This window comes from Gossypium raimondii, chromosome 5 (assembly GCF_025698545.1).
Source record: "Gossypium raimondii isolate GPD5lz chromosome 5, ASM2569854v1, whole genome shotgun sequence".
Lineage (NCBI taxonomy): Eukaryota > Viridiplantae > Streptophyta > Magnoliopsida > Malvales > Malvaceae > Gossypium > Gossypium raimondii.
Window position 1 is genome coordinate 22,951,877 of NC_068569.1, and position 24,796 is coordinate 22,976,672.

The 24,796-nt window shown below is 36.1% G+C and overlaps 1 protein-coding gene and 2 long non-coding RNA genes across 3 annotated transcripts; 1 reads left to right on the forward strand and 2 right to left on the reverse strand.

Annotated features, from left to right (window-relative positions):
* Positions 1-7,320: 7,320 nt before the first annotated feature.
* Positions 7,321-8,876, reverse strand: LOC128041401 (uncharacterized). Its single transcript, XR_008196414.1, has 3 exons — positions 8,677-8,876; positions 7,617-8,427; positions 7,321-7,513 (listed from the first exon to the last, which is right to left on the reverse strand). It is a non-coding gene; the product is annotated as an uncharacterized LOC128041401 (long non-coding RNA).
* Positions 8,877-9,667: 791 nt separating this feature from the next.
* Positions 9,668-11,011, reverse strand: LOC105766883 (putative pectinesterase 11). The gene is made up of 4 exons (XM_012586435.2): positions 10,682-11,011; positions 10,396-10,584; positions 9,970-10,205; positions 9,668-9,872 (listed from the first exon to the last, which is right to left on the reverse strand). The coding sequence occupies exons 1-4, from the start codon at positions 11,009-11,011 to the stop codon at positions 9,668-9,670; spliced, it is 960 nt and encodes a 319-aa protein (XP_012441889.2).
* Positions 11,012-23,058: 12,047 nt separating this feature from the next.
* On the forward strand, positions 23,059-23,854 carry LOC128041258 (uncharacterized). The gene is made up of 2 exons (XR_008195985.1): positions 23,059-23,253; positions 23,528-23,854. It is a non-coding gene; the product is annotated as an uncharacterized LOC128041258 (long non-coding RNA).
* The last annotated feature ends 942 nt before the right edge of the window (positions 23,855-24,796 follow it).

Genomic DNA, 24,796 nt, shown 5'->3' on the forward strand with positions numbered 1-24,796 from the left:
ATTTAGTAAATCCTCTAGTATAAATAAAGCATGTATTGTTCATTAATTCATCAATCAAAAATATTTTAGCTTTTATCTCTCAATTCTCTCCTTTCTCACATAGCCTTTGTTATTTCTTAGTTTGTCTTCCTTCAATTTATTAGTTCCAGTAACCAACCATCCATTTCACCTTTATTTTCAACTTTTCACAAATTTATTTATTGTTTTTAGTTTCTTTAACTTTCAATTCCCAAAACTTCCAGCTTGTTACTATTTATCATTTACAACTTCTTTTTCAAAATCCCTTTTCAACCACCCCACTTTAATATATTCCAACCCCCATACTCAATCACATCACCTATCTTTTCACCCTTTCTACCTTATTAAATTTATCAAATACCAACATGTCCCAAACCTTAGCTAACTAAACCCATTTTCAGCTTTAGGCCAAAATTAGCCTCGTCAAAACCCGTGAGTTACGAACCCGAGCCATTTAACTCCTAAAATTCTAGTACTTATTACTTCTCCAGATTAAGAGTATGATTTTGTCAGCTCATAAAGTTAGATCAACACTAAGTCAAAAAAGACGTTGTTTGATTTAGTGAGATTAGACGTACAGTTGGAATTCCGAAAGGAACGTTTCTAATCGGTTTTCTGTGAACACATTGGCGTGCCAAGTGGAGATTACTGTTTGGTTCCGTCAAGGGAAGTAGTAACCGGATTTAAATGTCCCACGCGGTTGAGGGCATTGGTTCGAGCTAGGCTCTTCTAGAACGCAAAGCTGCCGGAGTTTTAAATCACGAACGTTTCGTGGTTGTTCGATCGGTAAGAGTTAGTTATTGGACGTTCCATAACTAATTTACACAAGGAAGAGTTGGTGTCCGAGGCGTCCTTGGTAGCTATAACTAGCTTATTGGAAAAGAGGAGTTCATCCAATTTCGAGGATCGGTTCAAAGACGAGGAAAATTCGCGCCTAAAGCTGAGCTCATTCTAATTAATTTTTCTTAATATTTATTTCACAGTTTTTATTATTCTGTTTTCAACTTTTACTTTTTACGCTTTTTATTTATTTATTTCAGGTTTCAAATTTTTATCCCCCCGAACGTCTTGGGCACGACAGCTGCCCCGACATAAATCTGGTCAAGCGAGCAATAATTTACAGTAAACCAGTCTCTGAGGGATCGACCCTACTCTCTATACTGCATAATTTGCAAACTAAGGCGTAGGTTTATATTGGTGGATTCGACACCCATCAGTTTTGGCGTCGTTGCCGGGGACTGGCAACACTTACAAATTGTTTAAATCATCTTCATGACCAGATCTTCATCCGGAGATCTCGAATACGACCCAAAGATCGAAAAATCTGCACGAGCGCGACGTAAAGAGACAGAAGTTCTTAAACGTGTAGGAGCAATTGAACGTGGAAAATAAGTCGAAGTGGTTGAACCTGAGACCAAACCACTTTGTGAAATAAAAGAGGCGGAAGACAACCTCGGTGAACCAGAAAGGATGGCGAACCGAACCATTCGTCAGCTAGCCGCTGCGCCCAATGAGCAAACACCGTTATGCATCAACTATCCAGCTGAAGAAACCCCGTTCGAGTTGAAGTCAAGCCTGATCCACCTTTTGCCCACTTTTCGAGGCTTGAAGAACGAAAATCCACACACTCACTTGAGAGAGTTCCACATGGTCTGCTCAAGCATGAAACCACAGGGAGTAACCGAAGATGAAATCAAACTTCGGGCCTTTCCATTTTCTTTAGTTGATACAGCAAGAGAATGTTTATTTTACTTACCTCCCAGTTCTATTACAACGTGCGATGACTTATCTCGTGTTTTTCTTGACAGATTTTTCCCAGCATCGCGAGCAGCTGAACTTAGGAGAGACATAGTGAGAATTCGGCAAATGGAGAGTGAATCGCTCTACGACTATTGGGAGCGATACAAAAAACTGTGTGCAAGTTGTCCTCAACACGATTTGACCGAACAATCACTTCTTCAATATTTCTACGAGGGTTTACTCCCTATGGAAATGAAAATGATTGACGCTGCTAGTGGAGGGGCGCTTGTCAATATGACTCCACAAAGGGCAAGAGAACTGATATCCACAATGGCGGTAAATTCTCAACAGTATCGGACGAATTCAGAACCCACAAGACGGGTTAATGGGGTAAACGTTTCATCCTTAGAAGATAAATTGAATAAGCTCACTAATATTGTTCAATCTATGCTTATAGAAAAGAAGAATCGGACCCAACTGTGTGGAGTTTGTACTACATCTGAACATCCGACGGATTTGTGCCCAATCCTTAACGAAAATTCAACGGCACATGTTGACGCTGTCGGAGGCTTTTCGGGACCTCCGCAAAGACGCTATGATCCTTTCTCCAACACCCATCACAGGACCTCAAGCACATAAAAAAAACTCTTAACCATTAAACCTAGCCAATTTTCTTTACATGATTCTTACAACTTTAATCCCAAAATTTTTAACGACACACACTGCATGCATCCATGCATGAAAATACCAAGACGAAGAAGGAAAAAAGATCAAAGGCCCAAAAGGGCTCCACATATCACTTCCCCATGAATTATGATTCTCAAGTTTACTAAAGGAGACAATAATATTTTGCTTTCCTCCTGCTTAACCTATATATAGTTCTATAGCTTTTAACTGATTTTATTTGTTTTGATTGTACAAAAAAAGTAAATGTTGACACCATTTTTTTCACAAAAACGGGGTCGACTTGGGTTTTGATGAAAACGAAAAAAACGGGAGTCGCCACCAATCCCTTTATTTAATAAGGTGTGATTGGATCACCTCGAAAAGTGATTATTTTTAATAAACGGTTTGATTTTATTAAAACAACGATTTTGGTCTACGTAATTCAAAAGAACAGGTTCGGGAGTCGGTTACGTACGAGGAAGGATTAGCACCCTCGTAACGCCCAAAATTGGTACCTAGTTGATTAGTTAATGTCTTAATGTCAAGAATTGAAAACTTTGAAGAATTAAAAAAATACGATCCTTGTATTAAAATGTTGAGAATTTTTGGAAAAAGAAGCATATTTCACGTTAATCGAGAAAAAAATCATATCCAGTAAGTTAGGACACAATGTCTCAAATTCCCGATACGCGAATGAATGCCAAAATTTACTTGTTTAAAAGATATTTAATTATCTCGGGTTTAGAAAAGGGATCATGCCCAGTAGGTTAGGACACGATCTTTTCTTAATTCCCGAGATTGCTTTAAAAAATTGAGTTTGAAAAGATTCGTGTCTTTAGATTTATTGAGAAAGTCGAAACCCAGTAAGTTAGGGTACGACTTTCCCAAATCTAAACAAGAAATTTTGTTTATTCAAAAAGTCATGATTCATACATTGAATGAAATAATTTAACACGAAATAGTAGAAATAAGATACGATGTTAATATTTCTCAAAAAGATTGGTCTGCTACCCTAGCACGATTGTGTCTGCCGCCTCTGGCACGCTTTTAGGTTTTCTTGTTTTTTTAAGTCTTCTTGTTTTGTCTTCTTTTCTTGATCCCTGCGCCTCTGTTTCTGGAAAAAATATGGAGAATGATTTAGCCCAATTATCAATTAATGAAGTGGAGGATGATGTTATCCAAATCCAAGAAAATCCTGGAACGGAAAGAACAGAAGAGTTTCTTCAATTGGTGGGGTGTTTTCTTACAGCAAGTATAATTCATTTTCCTGCTATGAAAAGTACTATGGCGAATCTGTGGCATCCTATTCATGGAGTTCGTATTCGAGATCTGGGGGAAAAAAGGTTTTTATTCCAATTTTTTCATTATATGGATCTTGAAAGGGTGTTGAAAGGCTCCCCATGGACATTCAACAATCATCTGTTAATTCTTTATAATTTAAGATGGGAGGATGATCCCATGAAGGTCCCATTAGTATTGACCCCATTTTGGGTTCAGATTCATGATGTTCCAATTGGTTTGTTTTCTGACAATCTAGCAGCTAATCTGGGGAATTTTCTAGGAAATTTCATGGAATATGATGGGACTAATTTAGGGAAGGAAAACAGGAATTTTATGAGGATTAGGGTCTAAGTTGATATCAGACGTCCTCTGAAAAGAAAGAAGCTACTCGAATACAGGGGGAGAAAGTCCTATGTCCAGTTTAAATATGAAAGATTGATACTTTTTTGCTTCTTTTGTGGAAAATTGGGTCACAATGATTCTTTTTGTGAGGAGAAAATGTTGATTGGAGTAGAAATCGCAGAAATAGGGTGGGATTTATCAATAAGAGCACAGTCTCGAAGAGCTCTGTCCATGAATAGTGTCTGGCTACGAGAAGAGGGGGAGGGGGCTGTAGGTGGAATTCTGGAAGGAAATAGGGGTTGTGCAAGGGGACTACAGAGAATGGAACACAATAAGAGTTATGGGAAGGCAGTAGATCCAATTCTGGGTTTTAATGTGAAAGGTGACACTTTGTGCGAAGATAAAAAGCAGGTTAACTCATTGATGGACCATGGCCAGTATGCGATGGAACATGATTTGGAGGATGAGGCTTTAGTGGGAGAAGAAGGTAAAAAAAAATAGCCAGAACGGAGAATGATGATTTACTACAGAATGAGGGGATTACCTCTCAGGTAAGAAGTAGGAGATCGAGGGACCTGAACCAATTGATATCGGCGGCTGCCAAGAGGCAAGCCGACCGGGAATTATGAAAATCCTAAGTTGGAATGTCCGTGGATTGGGGAATTCACAGACATTTAGAAGACTTCGGCACTCGCTGAAGACTTACGACCCCCAGATTGTCTTCTTTATGGAGACGAAAATTGGCAGAATTCAAATGAAGAAAGTTAGGCAAAGATGTGGTTTTGTGAATGGTATAGAGGTGGATCCAGAGGGAACTAGAGGAGGGCTTTGTTTGGCTTGGAGGTATGATGTAAATATCACTCTGAAAAGCTTCTCTAAAAGACATATTGATGTGATAGTGCATGATAATGAAAGAGAGGTTATGTGGTGATTTACAGGATTTTATGGAACTCCGTATGCACGAGATAAAGAAGATTTATGGGCTATTTTGAAAAACCTTTATAATGGAGAGAATAATCCATGGTTAGTATGTGGAGATTTTAATGAAATCATGTATGGTTTTGAGAAGAAATGAGGTACACCCCGAGACGAGAGAAGGATAGAACAGTTCCGGAAATCATTGGAATTATACCAACTGAATAATGTAGGATATGTGGGTAGATGGTTTACATGGGAACGAGGCAATCTACCAGAGACAAATATACGAGAACGCTTGGCTAAAGGGGTAGCAAATATGGAGTGGATTTCGTTGTTCTCTAATATAAAAGTTCAGCATTTGGTACACTCTTTTTCCGATCATTGTCCTCTCCTTATTGATACAAAGAAGGAAATCAGACAGAGGAATGAAAAAAGTTTCAGAGTTGAAAACTGGTGGTTTTTGGAGGATTCATTTGTCGACACTGCCAAACATTTATGGAAGATGTCAACAGGTAATTTCCTACAGAAACTGGATTTCATAAAGAAGGGGTTGGAAGATTGGGCAGGAAAAATTTTAAAGAACAAAAAAGGGAAAAAGAATTATTTAACAGCAAAATTATCTGAATTACTTGAAGCTGAAAGGGATGATAGTAACATGGCTGTGTTGATTGATACAAAGATCCAGCTTAACTTAGAGATTGAGAAAGATGAAAGATATTGGGAGCAAAGGGCCAGACTGAATTGGCTCAAATTAGGGGATAAAAACACTGCCTTTTTTCATAGCCAAGCAACTCAGAGGCGAAAGAAAAACATGATCAAGAGTTTGCAGTCCGGACATGGTAGGGCCACGAAAAATCTACAAGAAATGGAAGAAATTGCTAGGTCTTACTTTCAGAATCTTTTTTCATCACAGAATCAAGGAAATTGTGATTTCCTACTCTCGGGTATAAATCGTTGTATTAATGACGAGGATAATAAAAGGCTCACTGCACATTATACAAGGGAAGAAATTCGTGAGACTCTTTTTGAAATGGGACCTACTAAGGTGCCAGGTGAAGATGGACTCCCAGCCATCTTTTATCAGAAGTGCTAGCATTTTATGGGTGAGGATACAGTTTCATTTTGTCTTCTACTCTTAAACGGTGATATGGAGGTCAGTGTTATTAATTCAACTCATATTGTGCTCATTCCAAAAATTAATAATCCCACAAATATGTCACAGTTTAGGCCTATCAGTTTATGCAATGTTGTTTACAAAGTTATTGCGAAAACTATAGCGAACAGATTTAGAAGGGTGATTGATAAATGCATTGATAAGGCTCAAAGTGCTTTTGTCCCAGGAAGATTAATCTCTGATAATGTCTTGCTTGCTTATGAGATACTGCATTCCTTAAAGCAAAAAAAGAGTGGGGAAAAAGGGTTACATGACAGTAAAACTGGATATGAGCAAGGCTTATGATAGGGTGGAATGGGTTTTTATCAAAAAGTTAATGTCTCGAATGGGATTCGCTCAAAGTTGGATTGAAAATATTATGAAATGCTTGACTACTGTCTCATATAAGGTTGTGATCAATGGCAATGTTGGAATAAAATTCTATCCAGAAAGAGGACTGTGACAATGGGACCCTTTGAGCCCATTTATTTTCCTTATATGTGGAGAAGGCCTTTCCAGTCTCATGAGAACAGCAGTAGAGGAAGGGTTTTTAAAGGGTGTCAAAGTCAGTAGACGAGGTCCACAGATATCGCTCTTATTATTTGCAGATGATTGTATCCTTTTTGCGGAGGCAACATGTAGAGGGGCTAATTCATTCAATGCCATATTAAGCGAATATAGAAGGTGCTCGGGGCAATGTGTGAACTTTGAGAAATCAACCATCTTTTTCAGCAAAAACACTATTGAGGAGGAAAGAAGACAAATCGTTAATTTTCTTAGAGTCTGAAGCTCAAATAAGCCTGAACGTTACCTTGGTTTGCCAAACATGGTGGGACGACAAAAGAAGGTTTCTTTTCAAGCATTGAAAGACAGAATAAAACAACGAATTGACAATTGGAGTATGAGATTTTTATCGCAATGTGGAAAAGAAGTGTTTATCAAAGCTGTTTTGCAAGCTATTCCGACTTACTCAATAGCTTGCTTCTTACTTCTGAAATCATTATGTGATGAAATGGAAGTAATTATCGCGAGATTTTGGTGGAAAAAAGGTCAGGGAAAAGGGGGAATTCATTGGAGCTCGTGGAAGAATTTATGCAGTTTAAAAGAGAATGGAGGTTTAAGTTTTCGTAATCTCAGTCAATTCAATATTGCATTGCTTGCCAAACAGGGGTGGCGTATTTTTAATTATCTGAATTCGCTTTTAGCCAGGGTTCTTAAAGCAAAGTATTATCCAAATTTGAATTTTCTAAGTGCAGAGTTGGGGAATTTACCTTCCCTTACTTGGAAGAGTATCTGGGCTGCAAAGGGACATCTCACTCAAGGCCTGTGTTGGAGAGTTGGGAAAGGAAACAAAATTTCTATTTGGAATTGACCAGTGGATCCCGGGGATCGAACCTAGTATATGGCAGAACAGTCATCAAAATGGAGAGCTGGAAAATATATCAGATCTAATTGATGGAATACATAAGACGTGGAAAGTGGAGGTTGTTACTCATACCTTTCAACTGGCCATTGCGCAAAGAATATTACAGATCCCACTTGCAACTACAGATAGTGAAGATTTGCTCGTTTGGAAAGGTGAACCGTCTGGAGAATTCTCAGTACGGAGTGCTTACAAACTATTACAAGATGCTAATCTGGACCCTAATAATTTAGTACAGACCGAATTCAAAGATTTCTACAGAAAATTATGGCAATTACAACTTCCATAAAAAATTCTACTCTTGATCTGGAGGATTTCTTGGAACTACATTCCTACATTAGTCAATCTACGTTGCAAACGTTTAACCACAAGCGTGCGATGTCCTCGATGTGGTTCAGGGGAAAAAAACAGTCTCCACGTGTTTTTGCAGTGTCCTAAAAGCAATGAAGTTTGGCAAAACATTAGTATGAATTGGGTTACACCATACAGAGATCAGAATACTAGAACATGGCTTACTTGGGTCTTCGAAAAGGGAACCAATTAGCAGTGTAAGGTGTTTTGTTGCGCCTTATGGAACTCACGAAATCAATTGGTGCATGAGAGGAAGATTGTATCAGGAAGGGATCTTGTTCACATAATAAAGGCTTATTTAGCTGAGATTGAAACAGTGGGAATGGAAAAACGTACCTTGAAGACTGTTGAAGTTCAGAGACATTGGGAAGCGAGAACACAGGACACAATACACTTTGATGCAGCTTTTGATACTAACAGGTATAGATCGGCGTCGGGAGTTATTGTACGAGACTGGCGGGGAAAGTTAAGAGCCTTGAAAACAACCCTCCACTCCAATATTTCATCTCCGTTTCTTGCAGAAGCATATGCATGCCTACAAGCAGTAAAGTTAGGCTTAGCAATGGGTCTCCGATCAGTTCCAATTATGGGAGATTCGAAGACGGTCATAAAGAAATGTCAAGCAAAAGGTATGGACAAGTCGATTGTTGGAGCAGTCATCAGAGATATTCAGAAGCATAGTTCTCGATTTCAAGAAATAATTTTTCAGTTTATTCAAAAACTAGAAAACTATCAAGCCCATAAACTAGCAAAAGAAACATTAGAAAAGGGGGAAGAAAGGAACCTGATCGGAACCGAGAGGATCTGCAATGAAGAACCTCTGCAAGAGGAATGGGCAAGGAACCCGGATTGAAGGGTTTTCAAAAGAAAAGAGATTTGAAAATGATAACAGATGGAAGAAAATCTTTTGGGAAACTGTTATCCTCAGAACAGATGCGACGATTCAGTATGGAAAAGTGGGATTTAATTGCGTCCAGCTGTTAGATTTGATTGGGTTTTATTTATTATTCTTTTATTTATTACTTTTGTTTTTTCATCTTCCGTTTTGCTTTTAGGATATGTCTTTTTTGGGCATACTTTGGAGCCCATTTCTGCTTTTGTTTTGGTTGTAATCCGTAAGAACATAACCCAAACATATTGGGTATTTCTTTGGTTTGATTTATAATAGCCCAGTTTGATTATTCAAAAAAAAAGATACGATGTTAATATGCGTAACTAAATAAATATGAATACGATGATGTAAAAACAACACGAGTAATAGCAACGAAAATAAGAAAAATAAAAAGTACAGACCATTAACATACAAAATAGCAATGTATACAAGCAAATAAAATTAAAGCATTCTTTCAAAATAATAATGAAAATGTAAATAAAGGAATAAACAAAGAAAATGTATAAAACTATAAAAGTATAAAAGATATATATATGTGTACATACATAAAATTATGGAAATATAAAAATAATGAAATACGTATAAAAAGTAGGTGTATATGTATAGGTTTACAAAAGTTAAAATATGCACCTATGTATTATAAGAAAGGTATGCATGTATATATAATTCCAAGAATAAAATAATAAAACGTATATAGGTATATATGAATATATATATATATGATAAAACGTATGTATATAAGCTATATAAAATGAATAAATGAATAAGTTTAATATGATTACATATACAAATCAATCTTATAAGAGGTAGAGAAAAAGAATAAAGAAATCAATATTACAACATGGGCTAACAATAATTAATTAATGTTGTGGATGATAAAGAATTAATGGGTGGTGGAATTGCTAGAAATGGCAGAAGAAGCTTTCTTGAAACGTTTGGGGGTAGATCTGATCCAGCTCTTGCCGCCAATCATGTTCTTTGTCAAGAAAATTTCCGCCTCTTTGGTCGTCAACTGTTGCGACCATTCAACCCTTTTCCTATTATTGGCTCCTGGTCCATGACATTTATATTCTCTGTAGAATACCGTGCTGCAAATATCAGACAAGAAAATTGTTAAACTTCGGTTCAAATTTAAAATGATAAACAAATAGATAAACATATTACATTGCGCTTATTTTATGTTACCTTTGCTTGGATGAGTCGCCCCAGTCATCCCAACCTTGTGGTAGTATGACATTGGACATATATGTTAGGGCAAAAATGACTCTAGAATATGGGCCCCATGGCCTTCCTAATGCAGCAGTCCTCACCCCAGTTATCTTGCAACCCTGGAATGTAAACCCTGTCTCTTCTGATGGCAACTCCCTTCGTTGGGCTGTAATTGATGCACCTCCTTCTGAGAGCGTATGTAAATGACACCTCTGAAATAACCGCCAAACAAATCCATATATAAGTTACTTTTCATTCAATTAAAATTCTCATATCCAACACATACTTGGACATGATCATATGGGATATAATCTCTTAAAGATCCTCCAAATATTTTGAACACATTTATGTATCCAACACTTATAGAATATTACCAAGTAACCGATTGCTAAAATATGTTACCTCAAAAAGGGAAGCGGCATTCCCAAAAATGAAGTCCACGGCTCCTTTAATGTAACAATTGCTGTAATAATGTCTTCCGGTGTCATCTAGCAATGTATCCTGGTAAGATAAAATTCTGCATCCAAAGAAAGCAGCCCTATCTCCAGACACTCGTAATGCCACTGCTTTAGCTCCAGCCCCGCGCGTATTCTATTCACTAAAGTTGTACACAAACATTCAACTAACTCGAAAAATTATCTGTGCATTCTACACTCTACATGAGCATGGATGGAGATGTTATATATACCTGAATTGTGAGATATCGGCCAACAAAATCTGAAGCCAACACAGTGAAAGTAGCTGATTCAAATATATTCCCACTGTCACTCCCAGTAATTACAGTACCATTTGGCTTTGAACCACTTAACGTAATAAAAGGTTTATCAGTAGGAACTACAATCTTTTCATTATAGATTCCAGGCTCAACCAATATGAAAACAACTTCTTTGTTATCTGATAGCACGACATCAATAGCGTCTTGTATCTTCTCATAGTCTCCTTTTCCTGATTGGTAGACTCTTATAAATAAAGTTGTTGTTGAAGTTTGAGTAGCGTTTGCTCGAGGGGTACTCGCCATTAACGTGAATAATGTTATGAAAAAGATGAAAGCAGCCATCGTTGCAAAACACAAGATTGTAATTAGCTCAAGGATATGGTGAAGTAAATGATGAAAAAATGTTAATGTACGATGACTGGTTTTGTTATGAACAAATTGTGGTGGATATTGTTGTTTTTATATATTACGAGGGGCTGATTTCTTGCGATGGAAGTGTGACATATAAACATGAAATTTGAAGCCACCGTGTGTGGATTAACATAACATTATATCAAAGAAAAAGGCTGCGGTTGCCGCTTACACAAGCTGCCGGCAACTAGAATTTTGTTAGAAACTCGGCACTTGTAATTTAAAATGAGTTTAATATGGTTCATGAATCTCAATTAGGGATGGGAAACTAGTACGTAACCGTTGATTTCGACCAAATAATCTTAGTAGAATTTTCTTTAACTGGGTTATATCGAGAGAATTGATTTTTTATTAAATATATGATCTGTACAAATTAATTTTATTTATCTAAAGATATTAGTGTTTTTTACCGTATGTAATTGTGATATACGAGTCTCTGTCTCATCTTCTTGTATGTTATATGTAAGTTTTGTTCAATTGTTTTTGGTTTTTATCTAGTTTTACATCGGTTGTGCTTTGTACTAGTTTGATTTTACTTTGTAGTTGATCACATATATATCAATTAATAAAACAAATTAATTTTATTAATTATCTCTACGGTAGTAATAATTTATTTAATTGTCAAATTCAATAAACCAATTGAAAGGAATAGATTAGGTTGGGCTTCTTGAAATTGAAGTTAGAACTGTTAATTTGGACAAATGTTGTAACTATTTTTGCAATATTTTTAATTGCAAGTCTTGAGATTGCTTAAAAACTACCTTACACTTTCTGGTTCAAATTCTTTGTAATGGTTGAGTTGACCCTTTTGTCTTTTGACCTTTGCAAACTGGCTTGGGCTTTGCTTATGTTTTAATACTTTTGGGTCAGCTGATTGATTAACTTTCAAATGTAGTCACAATCTACCTGAAAAGGAGTCTATTGATTAAGGCCAACTCTTCATCAATCCGGGTTAAATTATCTATCTTTAAGTTGAATTAAAATGTTAAACTAAATGAGATTAGATGTCAAAATTTTTAATTATATTTTTTAAAGGGTATACAACTACTTATTTAAAATAATTATATCATAAAATTAAATTAGTGTAAAGCACAATAGACGAAGGATTCAAATTTAGCATTGCTCCAATTGAACTATTAGTACAAATATGTCATTTGAATTCATTTGCACCAAATCCAAATTCTACCTCAAACAAACAACACCTTAATTTTGAGTTTTGTGACGATGGAAAATAAATGTGGGAGAGAGTGGTAAAACTTTTATGAGGTTGATATTCTCTAAACTAAAATTTTAATATTGTAAAAAAAATATTTTAAAATTTTTATATAATATTATGACTTTCACGAGTCTAAGATTATTTGAAGTTAAATTGAAGTCGATTCTTAGGTTTGACAAATAAAAACATCACATAAATTAATTTCTCTCTCTTTACCTTTTCTCTTACCGAACTCTTGGCCTTTTTACTTAATATATTACATAAACCCTAAACGATAAAACCTATAATTTTAGTGTGTGTGTGTGTTTTTTTGTCAAATCTTAATAAGTAAGGGAGGATAAATTTATAATGATTAACTTTTAATTTGATATACCCATCAAGTAACCGAATGAACGAACAAGATTTTACTTCTAATTAAGTAAAATACTTGTGTTGACACCATTTTTTTGAGAAAACGGGGTCGACTTGGATTTTGAAAACAGAAACGAGAGTCGCCACCAATCATTTTTGATAACGTGTGATCGGATCACCTTGAAAAGAGGTTGTTTTTAATAAACGGTTTGATTTTATTAAAACAACGATTTTGGTTCACAAAATTCAGAAAAACGGGTTCGGGAGTCAGTTACGTAGGAGGAAGGATTAGCACCCTCGTAATGCCCAAAAATTGGTACCTAGTTGATTAATTAATGTCTAAATGCCGAAATTTGAAATTTTGAAAAAGCAAATTGAAATGCGATCCATTTTTATTGATGTACACTTAAAAATCGTTTGAGTAAATTTGAAAATGAGTTAAAGACCCGCTTATTCCAAAGTAACGAAATGTTACACCCCATAAGTTGGGACGCGATATTTGAAACTTTAGAGAATAAACTATCGAAACCGTTTTTTTGAAAACAAAAATTTTAGTTGTCGACTTTTAAAAATAAAAATTGAAGTCGCCACCGATCCTTGATTGGGGTGTGATCGGCTCACCTTAAAAACAATTTTGGTCTGCGAAATTTGAGAAAACAGTTCGGAGTCGATTCACATACGAGGAAGGGTTAGCACCTCAAACGCCCAAAATCGGTACCAAATTGATTATTTAATGTCTTGGGGTCGAAAATTTGAAAAGATTTTAAAAGAAAAATTTTTATTTCATGAATGAATCAAAATAGTAAGACATTCTTATTTCAAAGAAATAAAACACCACACCTAGTGAGCTAGGGCGCAATATTTTTAAATCTTCAAAATACCCGAATATTGCCTTTTACTTTTGAAAATTCTTATTTCGAGAAGTCAAAATGTCAGGACCAGTAAGTTAGGACCCAACATTTTTGAACTCCCCAGAATAAGCTTTTATTTAAAATTTGTGAGTTTAATGCAAAATGAATACTTAGCGTTCTAAATTCATCGAAGAATAATCGCAATCCAGTAAGTTAGGACACGATCTTTCTCGAGAATCACGAGTGCCAACTATTTTGGAAATTTGTAAAATATGATGATTTTAATGCTTTGACGCAACCAAAATATATTTTTTCTAAAAGGCGTATTAAAAAGTTGATGTATAACATGAAACAAATACTTTAACTTAAATTACAAGTGTATATGTATTTACAAAATATACATGTTCAAGTATAATATACAAGGATACATATAAAAAAATGGAGTGGAATATATCAATCAGAAAATTACAAGTGTATATGTATTTACAAAATATACATGTTAAAGTATAATATACAAGGATCCATGTTCAAGTATAACGTATGTATTTGAAAATCGTGAAAATAAACAAAAAGTATGAATATGTGTATAAATTTACAAAATAAAAAATGTATAAGTATATATAAAAGATAAAGTTTATGGAAGTTTAAAAAAACTATATATATATATATAAAATTAAAAACGTATGAATAAAATATAAGCATGCATTTATAAAAGCTTAAAAATATGTATATATATATATTATATAAAATATGCGCATGAATATGTATAGAAAATATAATAATAATAATGATAGTAAATAATATAATAATAAAAATAAAAATTTTTAAAAAAACAAATTACAAAAAAAACATAAAATAACCAATAAATGAAATTAAAATAAAAAGGAGGACCAATTTGCAACGTGCGCATTATATGAGGGGGTCCAAATGGAAATAATCCATCCCCCAAACTGTGCACAGTGATGTGGGCTGAAATGAACAAAGGTAAAAACATTTGGGCCAAATTAAAAAGAAATAACTTGGCTTAATAAAACATGGCACAAAGAGGGAGGGCTAACTACGAAATTTTCCCATTTAAGGTGGATATGCGAGGACCCCTCCCCCCCAAACTAAACGGCTCAGCTTTTATGTTTTAGTTTAAATTAAACAAAAAAAAAAGATCATTCTGCTTTTTTCTAAAAGAAAAGCAATGGCTCGGTTTTTAACCCATTATTAGCGCCATTGCTCAACTGCGGCGCCAAGGCCCCGACAGACGGAGGTGGCACCGGCTCGACGACTTCGGCGATTAGGTGAGTTTCCTTTCCTTTTATATTTTAAGAGAAAATAAATAAAAATAAAGGAAAAAATAAAACAAAAGCGATAACTAAGAATGACGAACACCAAATAAATAAATGAAAAAACATTTTGTATTCAAAATGATCTCTTTGTATCTCTATCCCCGACGATCTGATTTTCATCGGCTTTATATAGCCGATTAACACCAAAATCCGAAAAAATCAAAACCCCACTTCTTTCCGTTTTTTGCTTGCGTTTGTGTCCCCTTTTCGCAGGTTTGGTGACCAGAGAGTCTGCGACGAGCGCAGAGTGACAAGTCGCGGCGTGTGGGCGCTGCTATGACGTCGCGCATGGGAGTCTGCTGCGCTTAGGGTTCTCTTGGTGCTTTGGACTAGCAAGCTTGGTTTAGTAACTTGGGCCATTGAGTTTCAATTATTGGGTTTTAGTTTACATTTGTTTTTTTATTTGTATTTGGGCTGGGTTTAGTAGGTTGGGTCTAGTATTTGGGCCTATTTATTTGCTTGGGCCCGGGCATTATTGGGCTTGTACAGCTGCCCCTCTTTGCTCATTATCGTGTAACGGGAATAGAGCAAATACTAAAAGCCCAATTGTGCCCGGTCTTACTGAGCCTCGCCTTCTTCAGTGCTTTTCTTCTTCAAGTAACCACATTCCCTCCTACTGCATCTTCAGAGGTATAGGAACTGGTGATTCGATCTACCCCATTGCAATTTCGGGGAGATAGGATTCATATGTTGTAGCTTCTCAAAAGAACAAAATTTGCTATCTTTAATCTGCTCCACTGCATCTTCAGGGAGATAAGACTTATAACTTCAACTTGTTCTGCTACGACTTAAAGATAAATCGAATGCGATCTGCTCTACTGCAATTTCACAGAGATGAGATCTGTGATTTTAATCCACTCCATTGTAACTTCAAGGAGATAAGAATACTGGCTTCAGTATACTCCACTGTAACCTCAGGGAGGTAAAATCTGTCATCTTCGATCTACTCCACTACTGTCTAGGGAGATAAAATTTGTAATCTTCAATCTATTCCATCACAGGTACGGGAGATAGAATTATCGCTTCAATGTACTCCACTTGTAACCTCGTGGAGGTAAAATCCGCCATCTTTGATCTCGCTCCACTCATCGCTTAGGAGATAAGATCGTAATCTTCAATCTATTCCATTGTTGCCCGGGAGATAGAATTACCGACTTCAATGTACTCCACTTGGTAACCTCGGGGAGGTAAAATCCGCCATCTTCGATCCGCTCCACTCTCGCTTAGGAGATAAAATCAGTAATCTTCAATCTATTCCATTGTTGCCTCAGGAGATAGAATTATCGGCTTCAATGTACTCCACTGTAACCTCAGGGAGGTAAAATCCACCATCTTTGATCTGCTCCACTACTGCTTAGGGAGATAAGATCTGTAATCTTCAATCTGTTTCGCTGTCAATGTAGGAAGGCAAGATTCTGAGGGAGGCAAGACTTTATTTTCGATCTGCTTCGCTGTCGATGCAGGAAGTCAAGATTTGCTATCTTTAACTTACTCTACTGCAACTGACGGAGGCAAGGCTTTTATTTTCGATCTGCTTCGCAGTCGATACAGGAAGGCAAGATTTGCTATCTTTAACTTGCTCCACTACAACTGAGGGAGGCAAGGCTTTATAATTTCACTGATCTGTTCTCTGTGGAACATGACCTGTATAATTCACTTTATGAACCTAATTATGCCTAATGATTAGGATGTCATGAACAGAATGAATCAAATGCTCCTAACTAGACATGTATGAATGACATTTGAATGAATGTAGAATGTCATGAAAATGATATTTTAACGCTTGAGTTATCATTACTCCAAGTTTATTAAGGTCTTATCGCTTAATGTACTATAGCGCCTTTATGCTCGGCTGGCGAACCCAATAAGCACTTGACCAGATTGCCCCCCACTGTAAACCTCCAAGTTTGATCCACTGGGATGCAAAATTTGTACCATCTTTTCCCGTTGTAACCCAACAGTAAAAGATTTAGCCTTTTCTCAATCCTCTGTTATCACAATTCAAGGATACAGGATGTGAAACTTTTTGGTCTCTTACACCATTCCCAGGGTGTTGTACCAAATGCTCATGCACAAATGAAGAAATCTTCTCCAAGAATAACTTCTTCTTATTATTCGGTGATCATTGCTTGCTTGTTCATTGAAGCTTTATCACCAATACAACATCTTGCCATTTTGTTCAATTAATACGTTAGACAAGAAAATTCAAAGAGATAGTCTTAATTTAGACTCTTCTTTATCAGATTTCCAACCTGGTGCGTTCTAAACAATAGTCCTGCTTGAGGTTCCTACATTATTCAAAAACTTCTAGAGTAATATGCAAAACTTCCCTTGTGAAAGTTTTATTAGTCCATTAATCATTATTCTAATGCAACATGCTTGCAAAAAAGATCATGGATAAGAATAGAGTTGGTTCTGAAGATAGCTCGAAATGAATAAGTGGTCAAAGATAATAAAGATGGATAACAAAGAAATTGATTCAGGAATGCATATCTTGGAAATGAATGAAGTGTTCCAAGAATAAAAAAAATAGTATAATGATTAGGTGTCCCAGATATCGCAGCTTGAACTTCTCTGTACAGATTTTTTAAAAGACCATTCTGAGTTTAACATGTGTTTAGAGGTACTTTGTCGATGCCCCAAGATGTCACCTACCCTTTCCTGTTGATTCAGGTATAGCAAGACCACTGCATGCCCTCATTCTGATCAGTATTTGAGCTGCTCTGAAAATTTCAAACGCCATTTGATCAACATTTGAGCCGCCCTTTTTGGGTTTTCAACTCAAATCTCCTTTGGTCTAAGGCGCCCTTTGCGGGTTTTCACCTTAGCCTCTCCATTTTTACTTTTTTATTTTTCATTTTCATCTTTTCATTTTTTCACATCACTTCTTTTTCTTTTTCTTTTTTTGGACTCAAACTTCCCTTTTGTGGGTTTTTACTTTGGTCCTCTCCTTCTTTAAGCGAGTATTTCCTAACTGAATCTGAGTTTACAGGACTTTACCGGTTTATCATCCATCTCACTCAAAATCAAAGCTCCTTTGGAAAAAAAACCTTCTCTATAATCATAAGGTTCATCCCAATTTGGCATCCGCTTCCCTCCAAGATATTTTTTTTGTAGAGGGAGGATCTTCAACATTTGGTCACCCTCGTGGAATTCTCTAGGATGAACCTTTTGTTATAGGCTCGCATCATTCATTTTTGGTACATCTGACCGTGATGAATAGCTTTTAGTCTTCTTCCTTCTATCAAGTTCAATTGATCACATTGCGGTTGGATCTGTTCTGCTTCATCCAACTTGCTCAGCCAATACCCGGAGAGAAAGAACTTCAATAAAAAAAATCGTGATAAACTAAAGAGAGAGGCACTGCTCCGGTAGAGTTTTCACTGCATCATTCATGATATTAACCTCGAACATGCTACAAATTTCTGATATCGTGTTGTTGTTCAGATTGCAATGACAGTGCTTAACATGGGCATATCCTAGTATGACCATGCGTAGACATCTTTGAATTCTTGAAGTAACTCAACAATGTATTGCTTTGTCTTTGAGGTCATATCAATTCCAATATTCACCAAGCTCACAAATTTTAATAATTCTTTGTGAGGTAGGATCTGTCTATCCTCTTATTCTATCATCCTCAACAAGTCTGGAGATAAGCTACAATCCATGTCATCTTCAAAGTTGTGAGATCCCTCTAAACACACATCTCACTCAAAAGGAGATTCTGAGTCTGTAGCAGCGTCACTCATGTCATTGATATCCAATGACCTATTGTAGGTGATAAAGGATATACAAAGAATAATATGAATAAATGAATGAATGGTTTGGCAGAAAAAATCCAAAAGAATGAAAAAAATCGTAAAGAATGAAATAACATTTGCTCACAAATGATTGCAATGATGTATTTTATTAAAATAACAATATTCAGACATGAGCCTATTTCACAAAGAAGTTCTTATTGCTTCTAGGCTAAAAGCAACAAGTGTGTTCTGAACATTACTCTAACAAACTCTAAATACCTCATGGATTTCCTCTACAGTCTCATTATTTACAACACCTCTAAGGCGAATATCTAATAAGGATCATTTTAATTGTGTCTCCACTTCTTCATTCATTGCATTCCCTTCATCATCAATCATGATTGGGTAACGGATTTTCTGCACTTGATGAGTCACCCAACTTGACAATACCCATGTTGATGAATTTTTCAACTAGCTTTTTGAAGTTAATGCAATTCTCTATTGAGTGCCCCGTAATTCCCGCGTGGTAGTCACATTGCGCGTTTGCATCATACCACTTAGGATACGGAGGTTGTGGAGGTTTTAAGTAATGATGAGTAACAATATGTGCATCAAACAAGCTTTGATACAGATCCTTATATGACATCGGAATTGGTGTGAACTGGAGCTTCTCGGTACCTGGTTTCACTCTAGATTCTTGTCTTAATGAACCTTGTTGGTTAGTAGCCACCTCTCTTGGCTGACTCAATGTAACCGATTTAGAGTAACCCGTGTTGTTCACCTCATTTTCTCTTCTCCTTGGGACTAACCTCTTGTTACTCTCCTCTGCATCAATTTTCCCGCTCCTTATGGCGCTTTCAATCATTTCACCATTCATGACTATGTTAGAAAAGCTTTTTGTGGCACTTCCTAACATATGTGTGATAAACGGGGCTTTCAATGTATTTATAAAAAGCATCGTCATTTCTTTCTCTAAGAGCGGTGGTTGAACTTGGACTGCGACTTCCCTCCACCTTTGTGCGTACTGCCTAAAGCTTTCGCTCGGCTTTTTCTCTATGTTTTGAAGGGTAATTCTATCAGGAGCCATGTCTGTCACATGACTATACTGTTTCATGAATGCTTGTGCCAAGTCCCTCCATGAACTAATCGTGGTACGGCTCAGCTGATTGTACCACTTAGATGTTGCCCCTGCTAGGCTATCTTGGAAACAGTGTATCAATAGCTGGTCGTTGTTAACATATCCAGCCATTCGTCTGTAGAACATGGTGATACGAGCTTCTGGGCAAGTTGCCCCATTGTACTTCTCGAATTCTGGCATCTGAAACTTGTGAGGGAGTACCAAATTTGGAACTAAGCTTAGCTCTCTAGCGTCAATCCCACGATAGCTTTCAGTGACTTCCATCGCCTTGAATTTCTCCTCGAGCCATTTGCACCTTTCCTCTAGCTGCTTTGGTAACTCTTCCTTTATTCTTTCTTTTTCAGCCACCTCATCAAAGTCAGGAATGGCGAAATTAATATGGTGGTTTCTGGGATTAGAGCCCGATCCAGCCTGGAAGTTTGAAGCACCGGCCTGGAATTGTTGAGGCCTGATTGTGACAGTAGATTTGTGCGGATATTCAGCTTGAGTTCGCACCTGTGGAGGAGTAAAGCCTGGAGGGTAGAGTGATTCATCCTCGTTGCCCTCTTCGCCATCAGCCATGAGACCCTTTCCCTTATCACCTCCTCCGGCCAATAGTTTGGTTAGCTTTGCCATTATATCTTCTTGGGATTCTCGCATCTTCTCAGACATCTCTTGTTTCATCTTGTCTAACCGTTCCTGCACCTGTAGCTGAAGTCGGTCCTGCGTCTCCTTTTGACACTGTTCGAGTTTTTCCAATCTCTGATCCATATCTTTCATCTTTGTCTGAGTGTCGTATCAGTGTTGGGTTGGTTGGTTGGTTTCCAGGTTAACTGAGCAATGATTTTAGTCAATTAGGATCCCTTAACGGTGTTTAGTGCATGTGATGTAATGTGATGCAAGTGCATGAAATGAATGCGAAAAGAGACGTTGATTCATGTTCAATTTTTTACTAGAAAACTTTACTAGAAAACAAATCTCTTTACATAAAGCGGACATATATATACGGTTTTACCCTCATACTCCAAGTGAAGACATCGGCCCTTTAGATATTAAAATATATCTCACGAATTTGATCTCCGTTTTGTTTGATCTAGGTCGTAAATCTTTGCTCATTCACGTTCATTAGCTTCTTTATGAGATTAGGACCTTTGATGACTTTTGAATAAACTTTGACAATTTGGATCCTCAGGTCATGCAGCAAAGTCGTATACTCCTCTTGTTAGGCTTTTCGTGCCATGTTTTCTTCGGACCACCGTATTATCTTTCACCTTATCAAGAAACCCGTATTCCATAACAAGCTTTCTAATCTAGTAATCGAACTCAAATCAACATCTCTTTTCTAAGATACAAATGTAATGCAATCATGATGTCATGCAATCAAAACAAAATAAACCCAAGTCAGTATCACACCAAAAATATATAATCCAACACAAACATGAAATAGCTAGAACATTTATTCAGGAATCCACTAGGGTTTGGTATAGCTCTACCTAGGGCAAGTTCCTAAAGCTCACTGTATGAGGCTTAGTTTCTAGAGTAAGGGTACCCGAACTAGCAGATTCCTCGATCCTCACCCATTATAGGCTCATGTGGATCGAGTTCAGTTCAGTTCAGGGGGACACATTTTCCTATGGCTGCACGGAGATGAAAATCTCACGAAGACATAGGTACGGATGTATCCCGGAAGCGGTCCACTACCCTGCACGGAGGTGAAAACCTCACGAAGGACTAGTTTCTCGCTCCCACTTAAAAGGTAAAACTGACCATGTAATGCAAAAATGCAAATGCAAATACAAAGTAGCCAACATTCCATGGTAAAAAAAAATGAGTATGAAGGGAAATCATTATTTTAAAACCCAAATTTGATTTTTCGGTCACAAGACAAAAAAATAACCAATTTATGGCTCGACTCTCTAGTGCTCCCCAGTGGAGTCGCCAAGCTGTCGAAACCGTTTTTTTGAAAACAAAAACTTTAGTTGTCGACTTTTAAAAATAAAAATTGGAGTCGCCACCGATCCTTGATTGGGGTGTGATCGGCTCACCTTAAAAACAATTTTGGTCTGCAAAATTTGAGAAAACAAGTTCGGGAGTCAGTTACGCACGAGGAAGGGTTAGCACCCTCGAAACGCCCAAAATCGGTACCAAATTGATTATTTAATGTCTTGGGGTCGAAAATTTGAAAAGATTTTAAAAGAAAACTTTTTATTTCATGAATGAATCAAAATAGTAAGACATTCTTATTTCAAAGAAATAAAACACCACACCCAGTGAGTTAGGGCGCAATATTTTTAAATCTTCAAAATACCCGAATATTGCCTTTTACTTTTGAAAATTCTTATTTCGAGAAGTCAAAATATTAGGACCAGTAAGTTAGGACCTAACATTTTTGAACTCCCCAAAATAAGCTTTTATTTAAAATTTGTGAGTTTAATGCAAAATGAATACTTAGCGTTCTAAATTCATCGAAGAATAATCGCAATCCAGTAAGTTAGGACACGATCCTTCTCGAGAATCACGAGTGCCAAATATTTTGGAAATTTGTAAAATATGATGATTTTAATGCTTTGACGCAACCAAAATATATTTTTTCTAAAAGGCGTATTAAAAAGTTGATGTATAACATGAAACAAATACCTTAACTTAAATTACAAGTGTATATGTATTTACAAAAATACATGTTCAAGTATAATATACAAGGATACATATAAAAGATGGAGTGGAATATATCAATCGAAACTAATAAAAAAATGCACGTATGTATTTGAAAATCGTGAAAATAAACAAAAAGTATGAATATGTGTATAAATTTACAAAAAAAAATGTATAAGTATATATAAAATATAAAGTATATGGAAGTTTAAAAACTATATATATATATATATAAAATTAAAAAACGTATGAATAAAATATAAGCATGCATTTATAAAAGCTTAAAAAATATGTATATATATTATATAAAATATGCGCATGAATATGTATAGAAAACATAATAATAATAATGATAGTAAATAATATAATAATAAAAATAAAAATTTCTAAAAAAACGAATTGCAAAAAAAAACACAAAATAATCAATAAATGAAATTAAAATAAAAAGGAGGACCAATTTGCAACGCGCGCATTATATGAGGGGGCCCAAATGGAAATAATCCATCCCCCCAAACTGTGCGCAGTGATGTGGGCTGAAATGAACAAAGGTAAAAACATTTGGGCCAAATTAAAAAGAAATAACTTGGCTTAATAAAACATGGCGCAAAAAGGGAGGGCTAACTACGAAAATTTCCCATTTAAGGTGGATACGCGCGGACCCCTCCCCCCCAAACTAAACGGCTCAGCTTTTATGTTTTAGTTTAAATTAAACAAAACAAAAAAAAAAGGGAAGATCATTCTGTTTCTTTTTTCTAAAAGAAAAGCAGTGGCTCTGGTTTTTTTAACCCATTATTTGCGCCGCCGTTCAACCGAGCGCCAAGGCCCCGATTGTGACGGAGGTGGCACCGGCTCGACGACTTCGGCGATTAGGTGAGTTTCCCCTTTCCCTTTTATATTTTAAGAGAAAAATAAATAAAAAATAAAGGAAAAAAATAAAAACAAAACCGATAACTAAGAATGACGAACACCAAATAAATAAATGAAAAAAACCTTTTGTATTCAAAATGATCTCTTTGTATCTCTATCCCCCCTGATACAGATTTTCATCGGCTTTATATAGCCGATTAACACCAAAAATCCGAAAAAAATCAAAAACCCCACTTCTTTCCGTTATTTGCTGCGTTTGTGTCCCCCTTTTTCACAGGTTTGGTGACCGTGGAGTGCGCGCGACGAGCGCGGAGTGACAAGTCGCGGCTTGTGGGCGCTGTTGCGACGTGCGCGTGGGAGCTGCTGCGCCTAGGGTTCCTGCTGGTGCTTTGGCTAGCAAGCTTGGTTTAGTAACTTGGGCCATTGAGTTTCAATTATTGGGTTTTAGTTTACATTTGTTTTTTTATTTGTATTTGGGCTGGGTTTAGTAGGTTGGGTCTAGTATTTGGGCCTATTTATTTGCTTGGGCCTTGGCATTATTGGGCTTGTACAAACTTGACTTTAATTTTTATTGAAATTTTATATTTTAAAATTAAAGGGAAAATTTCACCATTTAAGTTTAATGGGAAAAATCGAAACCCCGTAAGTTAGAGTACAATTTCTCGAATCACCCAAAAAGCGAAATGTTACCTTATAACGAAACTTCTTTTATTATTTTGAAATTCAAAAAGGGTTCTTTGCTATTTAGGCCTAACAAAAAAATTTGAAACCCCGTAAGTTAGGGTTCGATTTTCTCGAATGGCCAAAATGCAAAGCATGGCCTTATAACAAAATTTCTTTTTTATTTTGAAATTCAAAAAGGGTTCTTTGCTATTTGAGCCTAACAAAAAAAAATTGAAACCCCGTAAGTTAGGGTTCGATTTTGTCAAATGGCCAAAACGCAAAGCATGACCTTATAACAAAATTCTTACTTTGCATATTTGGATAAAAAAATTTAATGTAACATTTAAAACAATGCGTGAATGAAGGGTTACATTGATGGAATAATAACATTATGAAAATACGAGCACACGATTCACAACTCGCATGATAGCAATAATCGCACTATGTACAATATTTTAAAGCCTACTAATAGTCAAAGCACATGAAATGAAATCACATAATAACAATGTAAAATAAATAATGAAGATTTGAAATGAATACTATGAGATGCTCAAAATTAACAATATACATTTAACATAAATAAAACTTGGGATAGTTTGAGATAAACACTTTAAGCAATTCAAAATAAACACTACATAAAATGATTTAAAATATTACATAAAAAAAGGTTTAAAATAAGTAACATATAAAATCAAATTAGAAAAGATAATCAAACAATTTAATATAAGTAATTAAAACGAAGTGCCAGTTATTAAATAGGTAAAAAAGAATTGAAATGAAATAATAAATATATTAATTGAGAGATAAAAAATGAAACACATTAAGGACCGAATTGGAATTAAAATAAAAACAGTGGGCGAAATTTAAAAATGGAAAGAAATTG

Coding starts and splice junctions, on each gene's coding strand:
- LOC105766883 (XM_012586435.2), bottom strand. CDS start 11,011: ATGGCGAGTACCCCTCGAGCAAACGCTACTCAAACTTCAACAACAACT. Junction 10,585..10,681: donor GCCGATATCTCACAATTCAG/GTATATATAACA, acceptor TTTAGTGAATAG/AATACGCGCGGGGCTGGAGC. Junction 10,206..10,395: donor ATGCCGCTTCCCTTTTTGAG/GTAACATATTTT, acceptor CGGTTATTTCAG/AGGTGTCATTTACATACGCT.